The 16,104-nt window shown below is 38.0% G+C and overlaps 1 protein-coding gene across 1 annotated transcript in view; it reads left to right on the forward strand.

Moving 5' to 3' along the window:
- LOC140237496 (neurexin-4-like) overlaps window positions 1–16,104 on the forward strand; it is a 75,801-nt gene that overhangs the window by 12,793 nt on the left and 46,904 nt on the right. Inside the window, exon 2 of the mRNA XM_072317423.1 lies at window positions 13,853–13,975. Within this exon, the coding sequence (XP_072173524.1) occupies window positions 13,853–13,975 (123 nt within the window). The remainder of the gene's footprint in view (window positions 1–13,852; window positions 13,976–16,104) is intronic.

Below are 16,104 nucleotides of genomic sequence, written 5' to 3' on the forward strand. Positions count from 1 at the left end.
ACCTAGAATTATGGGTGCTTCTTCAACAGATTATTAATGGACATCTATTAAGTTCAGTCCCATAAAGCCTGCAATGTAGCTGGAAAACGATGAACATCATACAACAGATTCACACTTGAGAGTCAGTCCTAGAGGACAAAATGAAAGATACTAGATCATCTGCAACTATCTTGCTTTTTCAATCATAGGTAAGGAATGATTTTGGGAATTATGACATTATTCCAAGCACTTTAATACAATACATGGCTCAGACTTATTGCCTTTAATATGGAAATTCTTCCATGATACATGGTTGTGAAAGATGAATATATAGTGCCCATCTTTGCTCAAGGTTGTATGAAAATTACCAAAACGGTGTTGTTTGTAATCAATAAATGATGCATCAATCTATTATAGCATGTTTTCCATGAAGACAAGGTGACTTGGTAAATGATCTATACTGTAGTTTGTATGCTATAACATTTGAGCTTCATTACACTAATTAACTATCTAGTGGGTGCTTGACGTGGCTTCCACCAGGGAGGGCTCCCTGCTTCCACATATCAGCTAGTCACTGGGGAGTCCCTGCACTGTGAAAGTTTTCAAACTGTATGAATTTTCTAGTCTCTTAGCATTGGGATTAGCATTTTGCATGCATAGATTTCATTGTGAAATATGCACTAGAAGGCACTCAGATTTTACTGCTACAAAAAGTAAAACATTTCTTGTATAAAGCAAAGGTACATGATGCACATGCCATGCATGTAGCAGGCTTGATTTTCGTTTGCCATTGAATTTTGTAGTCTCACCGTGCAGACTCCGTAAATTTGATTCATAGCATAGTATCATTTTGCATGCATTAATTTGTGAAATGTGCACTAGAAAGCCCTCGGATTTTACTGCTACAAGAAGTGAAATACTTCCAATCATTTCTTGTATAAAGCAAAGTTACATGATGTATATATCATATCAGGGAATATTTTTAATGCCATGTAGCGGACCCGATTTTCTTTTGCCTTTTGAGGGGCGGATGCATGATGAGGGATTTTGGTACAGACTGCTAGGAAACACTAAATGCCAAGTTGATAATCCTGTGGAAATATGAATATCTGTGGATATCACAAATGCAAATTTTGATCTCCTCACTCCATGAATTGGCTGATTGAATGTCAAGGAAATGGGCTGTGATAGGTTGTTGGAATACGAGATGTGCCTCACTCATTACGGATGCGAACTCCCCCCCCCCAAAAAAAAAAAAAATCTCACCCATGCGATGACACTGCGTACTGATCTGATATATTTAAAGCTACTTCTATTGCACAGTAATAGTTGTGGAATACTGCATTTGATATGATCATGCATAAATATTGAAGTTTAACAAGTTGTCAAAGTGGAAGAACAGATTTCAAAGTTCTTTCTCTAGACCAAGAAGAAGCCATATATATGATAGGTTGAATGATGCAAGTAATTTTTTCCCTTATTTCTTCTTTCCTCCCCTCCTCTCTGTGTCCTCTGTGAATATCATACTTTTATTGATGCTCATGTAGGGTTATAAAAGAAGAACAAATCTTTCTTTTCAAAACACATTTTGAAAGGCATATGCAAACATGGTGTGTGAAATGCTTTTCTCAGGATGCCCTGTTCACTAGAAAATCATATAATTGCTGGAGTTATCCCTGCACTGCTGCTTTGCACCATTTGTACTTGGAAAGTAGAAGCCAAGTACTTTGTAAGTTGCATGGTATAAAGTAGAGACATTTCAAAATGGTTTTGCATTTATCTACTCGGCAGAAAGGCATTCATGACTTGAGATTCATTTTGAATCACCCTGTTACTGGCATTTCAAATCTGCATTTTTATATGTAAAACTTTAAAATATTGTTGCATTTGTCTAATTATCAGAAGAAAAATGTCTCAAATGCATTATGAATTGTGATTATATCTCAGAAAATGTCTAGATAAATGCACTTTTAGATTTGTTGAATGCTTGTTCACAATAATGGGCTGAATTTGAAGGATACAAATCTTCTTGTAAAATTTTGATAGGTTTGGCAGTGAGGACATGTTTGAGTCATTTGTGGATTTCTTGCTTTCTGCATTTTGTCAGTTGCTGCAATGGCACTTGATGTGTCTTACATTTTTTAGGATGTTGAATTTGAATTTGTGCATGTCACTGCAATGCTAAAGCCACATGAGGACTACCCTGCATGTAGTGTAAGCATTCCTAAGATGAAGTGCTTTGAAGGAAGCTCCTGTTGTATAAAAGAATATCTTCTCTGCCTTGTAAATAGAATGATAATGGACATTGTATTCCCTGTGGTAGCATAACTTTGGCACGGCTGAGGGACATATTTTCCTTGTACACATCTGTTCTGGAATGTGTCTTTTGTATACTTGAAGGTAACAGATTTGAAGATGTCAGCGCTGACCTTGTGAGTACAATGAGATGAAGGCAGTGATCTCTGCTACAAAGCAGAGCACTCCAATAATTGGAATGTGTGCAAGCCCTGGAGGAAAGAGTTCTAAATTGGGTTAAAAAAAAAAATCATCAAGCAAAATGGCTGTTTGCTCGGTCACTCACCTCGGGGAACCAAATCAGTGCTTCAGTCGCCTGATTGGCAAATCACTCATACCAGAAGCTTGTAATATTTGAACGATCCGATTGCAGTGATCTACAAATTATAGACTAAAAAATTGTTTGATTTGTGCCAGGATGAATGCAAAATTGTGGTGAAATTTTGTTATGTTCCAGTGGCTATCATTCTATGCTTGCTAAACACAAAATAATAATCCAGGTCCAATATTGGCACAGAATAATAATAAGCTGCCACGTATGAAATAGAAACAACAAATTGTTGTCTTATTTGCGTGTAGACACTTCTGATGTATACCTGCCCCCTCTTCTAAACGTATTTTGCCTTCCACAAAATGGTTCATCCCCAATTTTTTACATTTATCTGTCTGCCAGAAATGAAGGGGCTGTTTGATATTTTGACATGGTAGATATATGTTTATTTTTTATCGTGATTTTTAAAGAAGACTTTTGAAATGCTATGTATATTTTTCTCTTCAATAAGGATGTGTAGTGGGATATTTTTACATGCTTTGTCAATATTTCTCTTGTAGAAGAAATCATAATCACATACAATTACATACTTTGTATGTGCATATCATCTCTCACAGACCCACCATATCCATTTAATTCACATGATTTCACCACATGCATTTCAACTACCAGTATGGCATTCAGAGTGCATGGGTGATAGTTATTGGTTATGTTTGGCAAGCCTCATGATGCACTTCCTCGTTTTCAGAAGCTAGCTGTCTTGTGAAGCAGCATAACATTTAGAATATGTCAGTAAAGCTGTCTACATGTATTCCAGAGACATGTAGCTTCCATTCCAGTTGGAATTGCTTTTCTGTCACTCTGTGTGGAAACAGACAGATATTGATCTGGCCAAAACATGAATCGTTTCCCTGGTGAAATTTAAATTACTTCAATATTTACATTTCATGTCGCAAGGCAGGTGTACAATATTGTATGTAGACAAACCACACAGTTATTTCTTCCTTGCACCAACAGGTAGGTTTGATCAGTGGCATGGTAACCAAACATCATGAACATATTCAGCCAGCATTGTTGCTAACTTGTACATTATTGTAGCAGCTGATATGGAAGGAAAGGACCCTTTAGAATCAAGAACAGCTGCTTTTTATTAATGTAGCTGAATTTGCCCAATCCCAAGTTTCATATGTGCATTGATATTACCTTTGTACTTTTGATTTCATGGTACATGTATGATTCAGAAGCACAACATACAACCAAGCATACAAATTACCACGTAACTTTTTTTTTTAACACTCTTACTTTATGTATTCATGTCTTGAAATCTCTTTTGATCAATTGGGAAATCATTGTCACATTTTTTGTTTTGTTTCTCTGTATTAAGATACATCAAGCAAATTCTGTATCTAGATTTAGACTTAATGACTGAACATGAAGAATACCATGGATGATGACAGTGCATGAGGCTTGATGCTGCCATAAAATTATCCTACAAAGTTTATATCAGGATGTTGTGTCTGAATGGTCTCACATCACTGTGTTTATATCCATATGTTGTATTAATCTATAATAACTTTAGTGTGTCTGAACATGCTACTAGTGTCTATGACAGTTCATGAGCAGGATGACATGTTTGACGTGGCCATCCTACTTCACACTTGGTGATACTCATAATATTTGAATGGTCATCAAAGTTACACACATGTGTCCCACATGATAAACTTCTTTTGTATGATACTCCCCCCCCCCCCCCCAAAAAAAAAAAAAAAAAAAAAATTCTTTTGACTCTTATGTAAATGAATGATATCTCTACAACCTCAATGATATGATCTGTGACATTGTGTCTAGGTATCCAATGGATCTACAGTTGTACTTGTATACTAAATATAGGCATGGTGTTCAGTCAATGAAATTGTTCTTTAAAAAAAAAAAAAAATCTTCCATCGAAAATATGTCATTTCATATGTACTACATGTGAGCATGCTAGCAAATAGAAAAAGGAATGATAGAAAAAGACTTTTGCACCTAAACACTCTATCATACTGCATCTTTTTTCTTTTCTTGATATATCAGAAGTATTTTCTGAGAACAATATGATAGCAGGAATTTGGATATTCCATGTACTAAATAAGTGGAGAACTTATGAAATATGCACATTGCTGTCCTTGGTTGTACATTACCAAGTGGCTTTATCATGCTTGGATCATCTTTTCATTTCCCTGATCCATGTATTTATAAACAGTCTGGTGATATGAAGGCCAACAAAGTGGAAATTAGTAGTAGTGAAGAGATGTCATGGGTTTGTATGTGGCTGTGAAACACTATCAGTGAAATTACTGCCTGACTTTAGTATTAGGTGAAGTATAATAACATGGGTAGCATGGCCGAGAACAATTTTGGGTTGGATGTGATCGTAAAATATCTCATGCTTAGAGCGACAAATAGGTGAAAAGGTAAAATGTGGGATGAGGGATGTGTAGCACTGTGCCACTTAACCCTTTGAGCACCACAACCCTGTAATGCCTTTAATTTTGCATACAGACATTTAGCCAACAGGACTGAAAGACACGAGGCTCATTCCAAGCAACTCTTGTTGCCCGGAAGGTGCCGGTATGGAATACCTGTAATTCGATTACGAGCCCATGATTGAATCCAACGCAGGCGAGCAATGCCGGGAAATACATGTACATTGCGGCCTGTTTGTTAGTGAAACGGTCTGAGCTTTGTACACATGCTAGTTTGATATGCACCCCATGCTGGTGAAAGAAACGGTATCTCAGAGGTGGCAAAAGCCGTCAGCTGACAACGTTCAGTTGGCCGGAAATGATCATTTCCAATTTGATTGTAGCCGCGCTGAGTTCTCTTGAAAGTCCTACATCATACAACTTTATGATGTACTGTATCCCCCATCCCACGGAGGCACATTGATTTATCATAAACTGGGTAATGTTTCAAATAAATTGAGTTATCCACATGCTGCCTCCTTCGTGGCTTCACAGTTTTTTTCTTACATTCAGGCACACTAAAAGAGTGTGCTATGAAATCTACATTTCTGACAGATGAGGACTTTTGCAATTTCTTTGGCTGGAAGCAATTCAAATCAGTTGACATTTGACCCAAAGAGGAAGTTGTTAAACCGAGAAAAGTATTGAGGAAAGAATGAAATAAAAACTTGCAGAGAGAAAATCACAGGACAGAGATGAAAATAGACATGAGCAAAAGATTACAAATACATGAATGCAATATTGATGGAGGTAATACTAATATACATAATGTACATTGTAATTTGTAGATAGGTACTTGGATATATAGATAGATAAATACAAATGTATATTTGGATCGAGATAGGTTGATAGATCTCTAGAGATAGAAATAGATGATAGATAGACAGAAACATATAAATGGAGAGAGAAAGAGAGGAAATAGATGATAGATAGACAGAAACATATAAATGGAGAGAGAAAGAGAGGAAATAGATGATAGATAGACAGAAACATATAAATGGAGAGAGAAAGAGAGGAAATAGATGATAGATAGACAGAAACATATAAATGGAGAGAGAAAGAGAGGAGGAGGAGATATTGTGTTCTCTGCTAAGGAGTTCATCTTTTTATAGCTCTTGTCAGTTCTCCTGAATGGGAAGAATGCACATTCATTGCTACCACCAGTGCATCACTGAGTACACAGATTCCTCCAGGGCTGGTTTTTCTCCTTCTTGACATACTATCTCTGAACCTCCTTCCTATAGTACTGCCTGGGTTGAATCCTGCCCGAGCACGAGAGGCATTGTGTGTGTAAAGCGCAGATGATGTAGCCGTAATCCGTTCCCATCAAACAGCCCTTTGCTCTTTTCTCTCCTCAAGATTCGAACATCTCATTGTCATACCGTGATGACATTTGTGATGGCGCTTCTGCTGACGATTCATTTGAATTGCGATTCCGTCAAGCTGGCTGCGACGCGTAAAGTGAAGTGAAGTTCTCAATCTCACTCTCCGTCTCTTACTCTATCACCCCCCCCCCCACCCCCCCATTCGACCCAGGGGGAGAGCTTATTGTCACTTTACACAGGTTTCTGAATATGAGGCAAGGTGATACAGCATCATTTGGGGTGTAAAGTGGAATTGTAGATCGGCACATTTGCATGAAATGCCGAGACATTGAGATGAAAGAATGACATTACCTCATGGCGTGCAGAAAACGATTCTACTTGCGTTGTGTTTCAGCATTGAAAGGCTTTAGAATTGCTCCCTGGTGGTGTAATGTTAGAGGTGTTCTTCAGTACACATTCTGCTTTTGTGCTTTTGCAAAACATTTGAAAACTTCATCAGACAGGTCAACTGTAGTCAGATATTTCCAACTGATAGACAAGTGATGAGGTAGTATGTGTACATGTACAGCCTCTGCTTATGATATTTCTGTAGCTCAAATTAATTGTCAATAAATTAATAGTTTGCTAGGTTGAGCAAGACTCATGAATAACTAGAGCCAGTTTGGAAGTTGTCATAGATGACATTAAATGAAGTGTGCATGAAACTTGTCTTGGAAACGTGGTCTGCTGCTTTACAACCTCTCCTGCTGAATTTAACTGTTGCCAGCACACTTACCAAATATTGAATTAAGTAGTTTGCTTTTTTGTATGGTCTAGGAGAGTGAATATCACCTCAGCTGAGCATATGTAATCAATACAGAAAGACATTGCACATACTCTCCGGGGAAATTAAAGGTGTTGCAGTTTGTTCCAATTTGTAGATTAACTTTGTTCCCAGCAGTTGTTAGGCAGTGTGATTAAAACGAAGATATTGACAAGGTCTCAGTTAATTCCAGAATCTGCATGAAGTGACTGAAACCACAAGATTTTGTTGAGGAAATTAATTTTCAAATTAGAAAAAAGTATGTAGCTGTTGAAGATGCTATACAGACCAAAAGGGTTTTGTAGTAAGAAGGACACATGTTAGTACACTGTGGAGATGCAATTCTGTGCTCTTCTTTGACTGTTTGTTGTTGTTGTTTTTTTATTGTTGCAATCACTCGTTTGCCCATCTACCAAATGTGCCATCCCAGAGGACTGTTTCGATTCACTCTCACAAATTGAAGACACAGTATTGGCATTTAATGCTGCATAGCTCAGCTTCCTCTGGACATGGACATCACCAGTTTTGAATGAGGGCTCTTGAAGACTTCGTGAAAACAGGATATTGGTCTCTCTGCAGCTATATAGGACGGGTCTCGCTCAGTTCATATCTTATGTTGATGAGGGCAAAAGGCTGTGCACCACAACTCTGTACCACAATTGACATCACCAAAAACCACTTGCAAGGCTGACCCTTTAGGTAGAAATTTGATTAATGGTTCTTCCTCAGAATACCAGTGACACATTGCCACAAACAGTAGACAGATCAAAGATAATTTTCAGCTCTCTGTATTTGTACTGTAAAACCAGAAATTTCCGTGTGCATGAAATTTTTGCAAATTTCGCAAGGTCCCAAGATTCGCAAAATTAAAATGCATGCAAAAGTTCTATTCTGCACCACAAATATGTATGCAATGATGCCACTGGCATTTTGCAAAGAAAAATTCTGTTGGCGTCAATGCTCTGCAGCATGATTGGTGGAGGAAAATCTGATTTTGGCAATAAATGCAGCTGAGAAGAATGTTGAAGTCATTCAATGACCGATTCAATAACACTAGCATCATAGATTACCTACATATCCTTGACTTGGGGCTTGATAACTTTGCTCTTCTTGTTATGGTACTGTTCGGCTCTGCCTGGGGTCAGACAGTGTTATCTGTCGTAGCCAGGGAATGAAGTATATTGGACTAAAGCCAGAGAATACCCTTTTGAAATTAATTCTCCCAGAGAGGTCAATTTGAGTAGATCGCAGTGAACAGTGTTATTGCATAAACTGATTTGATGGCCCACAACTACACTGCCAATTTAGAACCTGAAAGACAGTTGTTGTACAGCATACGGAGTCAATGCTCTCTTGCTTCCTGACTTGCAAAACGATGTAATTGTAAACTGATTTTGGTGTAGTTCTTCACGAGTAGAGAAAATGGCTGATGTAATTATTGGGTGTACGATAGTACAAACATCTTTGCACTTGCTTTGATTACCGTTGGTGCTTGAGCTCGTGAATATTAATGGAATATACACCTCTAAATAAAGATTCTTAGTTCTAGTCCTTTTTTTTTTGGTTAAAAAATATAAGAAATAAATGTACTAAATAGTAATTCAAACTTAAGGGTAGTTGTAGTTACAGAAACATTTGCCATTAGACACCTCTTTGTACATTGTCTGTATAAGAGCTTGTAGTTGACTCTCGGGTCTGCCATCCTACGATACTATTAACATTGTGCATTTAAACATATTGCCATTGGGGATGAAAGAGTTTAACAAACTCCACACTGAGCGGTTAGGAGTCATCGTAAGTCTCAACTTTCGGGGAAAGTATGCAGTCTCTATGCAAATTTTCATCTCTGAAAAACGCACTACTGTCTAACAGAATCGTAGAAGATATAAAGGATTTGGCTGAAGACCAATTAGAGTGTGTCACGACATAGTATGAACTTTTTGTATTTTTCAAGATATGGAAATGACTGATCGGAGATGAAGAATACAAACTGTACACTTCTTAAAGGACAAGTTCACCTTTATAGACATGTGGATTGAGTGAATGCAGCAATATTATTAGAACACATCAGTGAGAGTTTGAGGAAAATCGGACAATCCGTTGAAAAGTTATGAATTTTTGAAGTTTCTGCTCAGTCACTGCTGGATGAGAAGACTACTACAGCTGATGATGTCACATGCGTACAATGATATAAAGAAAATATAAAGAAAACTCAACATATTTTCACTTTTCTCGCATAATAAGAGAATGCTTGACTTCCCTCTTTCATAAGGCAAGGGGAATAATATTACCCTTAACGTACATGTACGTCAGTGACAAGTTGAGGAAATGTGCACTTTTTTCAAAAAGTAACATTTTGTGGAATTCTCTTTTTATTTTCCTTATTCTGTTGTACGCATGTGACATCATACACTGTAGTAGTCTTCTCATCCAGCAGTGACTGCGCAGATACTTTAAAAATTCATAACTTTTGAACGGATTGTCCGATTTTCCTCAAACTCTCACTGATGTGTTCTACCAATATTGCTGCATTCACTCAATCCACATGTACATGAAGGTGGACTTGTCCTTTAACGTATCATAGTCCATCTTCATGCTATATCTTACACAAAGCCATGGGCACATTTGTTTAAAAATGATTATTTAAAAAAACCCGATAGTGTGGGAATGCCATGGAGTGGGAAGGCTGGCTCGGCTCAGATATTATTAGAGAATCTCTGTAACAAATTGTGCAGGCCGAAAGGTTTATCACTGATCTCTATGTTGTGCACACTCGGCCAGAGAATCTTGACTGGAGTCGACCATAAGCCAGGGGAGTATGCGTTGATGCACATTTCGCTGATGGGTGCTGTTTGCACGTGGTTATTGAATGTACCCCAGTGGACAGCGAATTAAGATCGAAATCAATCGGACTACCCATGGATCTCCACGCTACTGGCTATTTAATTCTGCTACTAACTGCCATAGCCTCATTTATGTAAGCTTAGAACTTAAAGCTGCACTCATTTGAACTCCTTTATGGAGTTTTTCTTTCTTACTGCATCCAATTTTATGATTGACTTTCTGAGATGAACATTTTTATGTCGCTGTATCAGTGGGCCTTTAAATATTGGCTGTTTGCTTGAAGCTTGCTGAGTTAATGATATTGTGTGCAGTGAGACTGCAAGACTTAATGAGGCAAATTGAGACTGAAATGCCAAAGTATGAGTGCCATTCATAATAGCAACTTGAGAGCGCGAGATGGCTGCTTGATGTGAGAATAGCCTTGATTGAGCAAGGCACTGTCATATCTTCATTTAAGTACATGTATATATAGCCTTCTACGCCTACCAACCTTCATTGAAATTCAAACCCATACACATACATTGTATTCCCTCTTAAAGGTATTGTTTAACGTTGGGAGCAGTGATTTAAAAAAAAAATGTTTGAGTTATCACATTTGATGCATCGTATATGTAGGTCAGTTGTATCACAAAACATCCTACCATATAAAAATTTCTTAATAAAGCCTGAAATATAAGGAGATATCACTATTTTAGTCCATAGACCTAAACTGTAGACAGTTTATTCTGGAAACGAGTTTAATATAACTGTTGTTCACATTTTGCATTAACAATAAATTCAGTTGTAATATTGATTACACTGATTAACATATTTGTACATTGGTTGTTTTTATCCCTAACTCACATTTTAGAACTATTTTGAAGCACTGAAGCTGGGTTTTTGTTTCATCTGCAAATGGTAAATAATGACTTTAACCACTGATAAGAAGCATGTACCCTAGGATTGTCCCCTCTGTGTGCGTATATATGGGGACGGGATGGAATATATAGCACGTTCTTGCAATCAATAGTCCTGTAAGTAGAACCGTCAGTTCCGATGACATGTGCTGTGCTGATCAGTACAGCACTCCACTCTCATCCACCTTTTGTCTGCTTGACTTGAGTGCAGAGTGTCCTCAAGAGCAGCCTCCTTGTTTTCACACCAGAATATTTCTTACAGGTGAATACACACACATACACACTGACAGACACACACAAGCACAACACACATCTGACTATGGATATCCATACTTACTTTTGCACACATAAAAACACTCAGACAATCCCATTGGCAAGCTCTGTAACAATATCCTGATCAGTTCAGTCTCTCTTGAAGAGTGAGAAAAAAAGATATAAAAAGAGAGAAACAACAGAAAAGGTTATATGTGTGTGTGTGTGTGTGTGTCAGACATTGCCGATTGTGTATTGTCTTTATACATTCAAGGTGACTGTCCGTGTCATGTGAAATCATAGAAATCAAATAAAGATGACTGAAAACAAACAAAAAAAGTGTTCGTGTGCACACGTTTGTGTATGGTGTGTTTGGTAAGGCCAGAAAACTTGATATTGTAAAGATTTATATTTTCTGCGTTGAATTGGTTAGAACACATCTCTCTCACTTCAAAATGAAAAGAAAAAAAAAACAAAGTTTGTGGCAAAAAAAAAAAAAAAATGAATTTTTCTCTCAGTGCTGGCCAAAACCAGGCAAAACTGCCTAAACTCTCTACCTCTGGAAGCAGGGCAACATAGCATCTGGCTCCTGTACTTGGGTTTGCATCACGACCTATGTGGTCGTGATGCAATGAACTCTTATGCATCTCGGGGCATCCAATGTGTAGGTGTAGGTGACATAGTGGATAGAGAGACATACAGACAGACAGACAGAGATGGAAAGAGAGAGACAGACAGAGCGAAGAGAGAGGCAGATCTATGCTAGAGAGTGAACAGAATACAGTATCCTAGCTGCATGCCTACGGTATATTGCATGAAATTCGCTGAAAAATAGAGAGTTTTGCAAAGGCATGAAATTGGTGACATTTGATGAACAAACAAATGAATAATGTTACTGAAAATGATTTCACAATCATGTGACCATTGTATAGCATGATCCAAAGGCTGCCTTCTTGTGACACAAGTCACTGGCATTCAGGCATATTATTCTTCAGGTCTTTTCAGGCATTATTCTTCAGGCATAATCCTTCAGGTCTTTTTTCACCCCATGTTATTTTCAGATTTCTTGCTGAATTGTTGATCCATATGTCCGTTTGTGACCAAACTTGGCTTGTAAATGTCCCGTGGGGAGTTGAAGGTCACCTCAATGTCAAAGGTCATAGGCGGGGTCAATGAACTTCTGGGAGTTAGAAAAACGTTAATTTCTTCTACGCAAATGGGCGAGACTTATTTTGGCACTTGCCTTGTATAACACCATTCCAGACAGTACCAATTAGATGTCATCCACCTTGAACTTATTTCTCAGGAATGTTATTTTTATCTTTGTTCTTTTTTCAAGTCACGTACTTTACGTATCTGATATTGAGAATTGGTTTCACCTGTCAAGCTCACCTGCGCCTAGATAGGCCAGTATCTCATGACGGTGTGAGAAGCAATCAAATTTGGTGATAACTGTCTTCCCAGCCGGGTGTCAATATAGGACGCTTATCTCTGGGATGTTTGGGAAGAAATAAATGGCTCGGCAAACAGGGGCTGGTCGAGATTCAGAGCTGCTCTGTTTTTCGGGGGAGGGGTTATCTAAAGATCATGGTCTGTTTGTCAGTAGATTATATTACGACCGAGGTTTGTTTGATTATATTTTATTGATTGTTTGATTATGTTTTCTTGTTTGCTTGCAATAGCTGGCTGTGGCTGTGATATATATCAGAAATGAATAATCAAATATTGAAGCTTCTAAGTGGGAAGTGCTTGAGAGTATCAAGCATCAGCAGTTGTTTTGCAATTCCTAGAATACTAGGATATGTAAATTTATAGCATGATGTGGGCGTCCATGAATATGGTCGTATATTTACTATTTATTTGTGTTTATGTCCCTGCATATGAATTACAGTGCTCTTGACTACCACTAGTGGTATAACCTTTTGAAAGCTGCAGTATCTGTGGTACCCCCTCCCCTTCCTTGAATACACAGATGTACATGTAGGCAAATAAATTTGTGCAGTGTATGTTGACCTATACTTTGTTGCTTTAAATAGCTGGCAGATATAATTGGAAAGAGGACTAAGTGTCATTGCCCACAGATCAAACCAATGAGATTGTTTATTGCAATTATAGTCACAGCAAGGAACATAATATGTTGAGAGAGTGGGACAGATCTCATCGATGTTGTTGAGAAACATGGTGTACGCTATAAATACAGAATAAATTTTGTATTAAGTGTCTAAAAGCAAAGTTGATTCCCATTTTTCCTAAACATGCTTCTCACATCACATTTTGCCATGTGTGGTCTGGTTGTGTTTCCATGTGAAATTCATGCTCAATTCTTGGTGTGGGACACTCAAGTCAGAGTCCGAATATAGTGCTCCCTTTAAACTCCTTAATCTAGAAGTGATTTTCAGAAATGAGATTACAATTGAGAAATGTTGGCAAAACTGAAAGCAGGCAGCATTGTATATGGTGGCAGTATGTTTCTAATAAAGTCATCCTTTGCTGCTGTGTGTGCAATATGAATATTTCTGATGCCAGCCCAGGGCAAGCTCAGAAATGCTGGTAAGATTAAAGGCCTACCTTCAGGCAGGACACTTTCACTCTCTCCGAGCAATTATAACTGACCAGATTTGATTTTCATCTCACTTTCTTCTCTTTCTTCATCCCTCCCATCCGTGGTGTTTTGCCCCCTGCAGCTGCGGAGTGCAACCAAGCGCTGGGCATGGAGTCTGGAGCCATATCGGACGGTATGATCAGTGCCTCCAGCAGTATGAACGACCGCCTCAGCCCACGCTATGCTCGCCTCCACCGACGAGATGGTAAGCCATGATTACATTATAGTGGCAATTTGCTGCTGCTCCCTTGTACATTTGGAGTGTTATCCTGAGAGATACTAGTAGTAGGTGCCAATAGCAAAACAGGGGTGGGGGCAGAATTAGCAAGAGCTGAGAACTTGCTTCCTTGAAATAATCTAGACTCCAGATCTTACTGTAAAACACCAATGAAAAATCAAGTATTTACACTTGCAAATTTTAAAAAGAGCTGAAAATATGTTTGCCATTGCTGTTGCTCAGTCTGAAACTGTTCCACTTTCATGCTATACTGATCATGATTACTGGGGTTACACAAAAAGTAAGTACATATACTCCTTTCTCATTGTATATTTGAATGATTCATAAGGAGTTGTGTTTCCACAGTGGAAAACTCTATCACCCACTCTTGTCTTACACTCTTACTCAGGCTTGGTAGGTATTTCACAGATATTCAATCAATTCACTATACTGTATACGCCAAATATTTGCGAGGTTTTTATTTTTGTAAATTTGGCGAGTCTGGTTCTAATCCAGAATTTCGTGAGTTACAAATGTAGGTTCTATTCACGAAATTAAAGACACACAAAATAAGGACTCTGATCCCGATATGAATGTATGCCACAATCGTGGATTTAACCACTCGCGAAATCTTCAGGAAGTACCGATTTGCGAAAATTTCGACTTGCTAAAGACATGCCGTATACAATATATGCTTATCCATACTTGCTGTGTTCATGCACATTAATCATCCAAGACAAGAAACATGAAACTGCATGATGGGATGTATGACAACGGTGATGAGTGATTGATGTTGATTGATAAAGGTTGCCGAGATGATACTGTCTTGAGGCAGAGTGGCCTAGGGATAATGAAGACGCTGCTAGCTGGTGATTAATTCACGTGGAATTTGACCCCTCAGAGAAGATGTGAAAGGGTAAATGTAGAATGGTTGGTGATAAATTAGAGACGTAACTCTGGGTCTGAGCTAGCACGGGGCTTATATGTACCAGGGTTTTAATGAGGGACCAGGACTGACTGACTATCAATCCTTACCTTTGTATTCTATAGAGATCAATAAATCAGTTCAAGGGTTAGAGAGATCACTGCTGTGCTAGACAGTGATATGCCAAAATAGCTGAAAATGGTATCATTGAGGTGAAAAAAAAAAGACTCACAATTCAGCTGGCTGATTGTGAAAAGTGTTTTATTGACCACCATATTTCTCTGTAGTTTGATATTCATCTCATAAAGGCAACATGAATTATTGATACAACCTTAGTGACAGAATTGAAAGCACAAAATACACACATGCTATACGTAGAGAAAACATTTCAAGGCAAAACTTGATGCTACATTATCACTCATCTCATGACAGGGATGTCATAGTGGAGACATGAAAAGCTGTGGGGAGCAGTCGTTGGCCAACTGGCTCTGTCCTCTGGGCTGCACATATTTATAATTTATTATGATGATGATACGTGCATATAATGCCTTGCTCGTTATGCACAATATTACTTGATACAGTAATTTTTTTTTGTTATTCACCATTCATATGATATTTGCATAATGATTACAAGAATGGGACAGGAATTTCCAAAAAGTCATGAAATCAGTTGATATGTTAGTCATCTCAGAATTGTCCATCAGTCGGCTGATAAATATAAAAGTTGTACATTGTAAACAGTATGATCAAGACTGTCAGCTACAAAACAGCTGACAATGAAGTTCATGGTTTATCTCGTGCTTCTATAAGTGATGCACAATATAACCAATCACATAGAAGCTTGCATTTTATAGTTGATTTTCAACTATAAGTCGAAGGTTGACTGTTCTATATGCAGCATGTACATAGATCAGCTATGAGTGTTCTGTAGTAATTTCTCAGTTGATGTGTGTCTAGCCCCTCTACTTTATTAGTGACTAAATCATTTCTCTCCCTCTCTTTCTCTCTCACATGCACACACACACACACACTCACACATACACACAGACACACATGCTCACATGATGATTTAAAGGTCCAGTTTACCTTTGGGAGCAGTGATTTCAAAAATGTTCAAGATATCACATTTGATGCATATGTGTAGGTCTGCTGTATCATAAAACATCCTATCATATGAAATATTTGCAATGAA

This window comes from Diadema setosum, chromosome 14 (assembly GCF_964275005.1).
Source record: "Diadema setosum chromosome 14, eeDiaSeto1, whole genome shotgun sequence".
Classification (NCBI taxonomy): domain Eukaryota; kingdom Metazoa; phylum Echinodermata; class Echinoidea; order Diadematoida; family Diadematidae; genus Diadema; species Diadema setosum.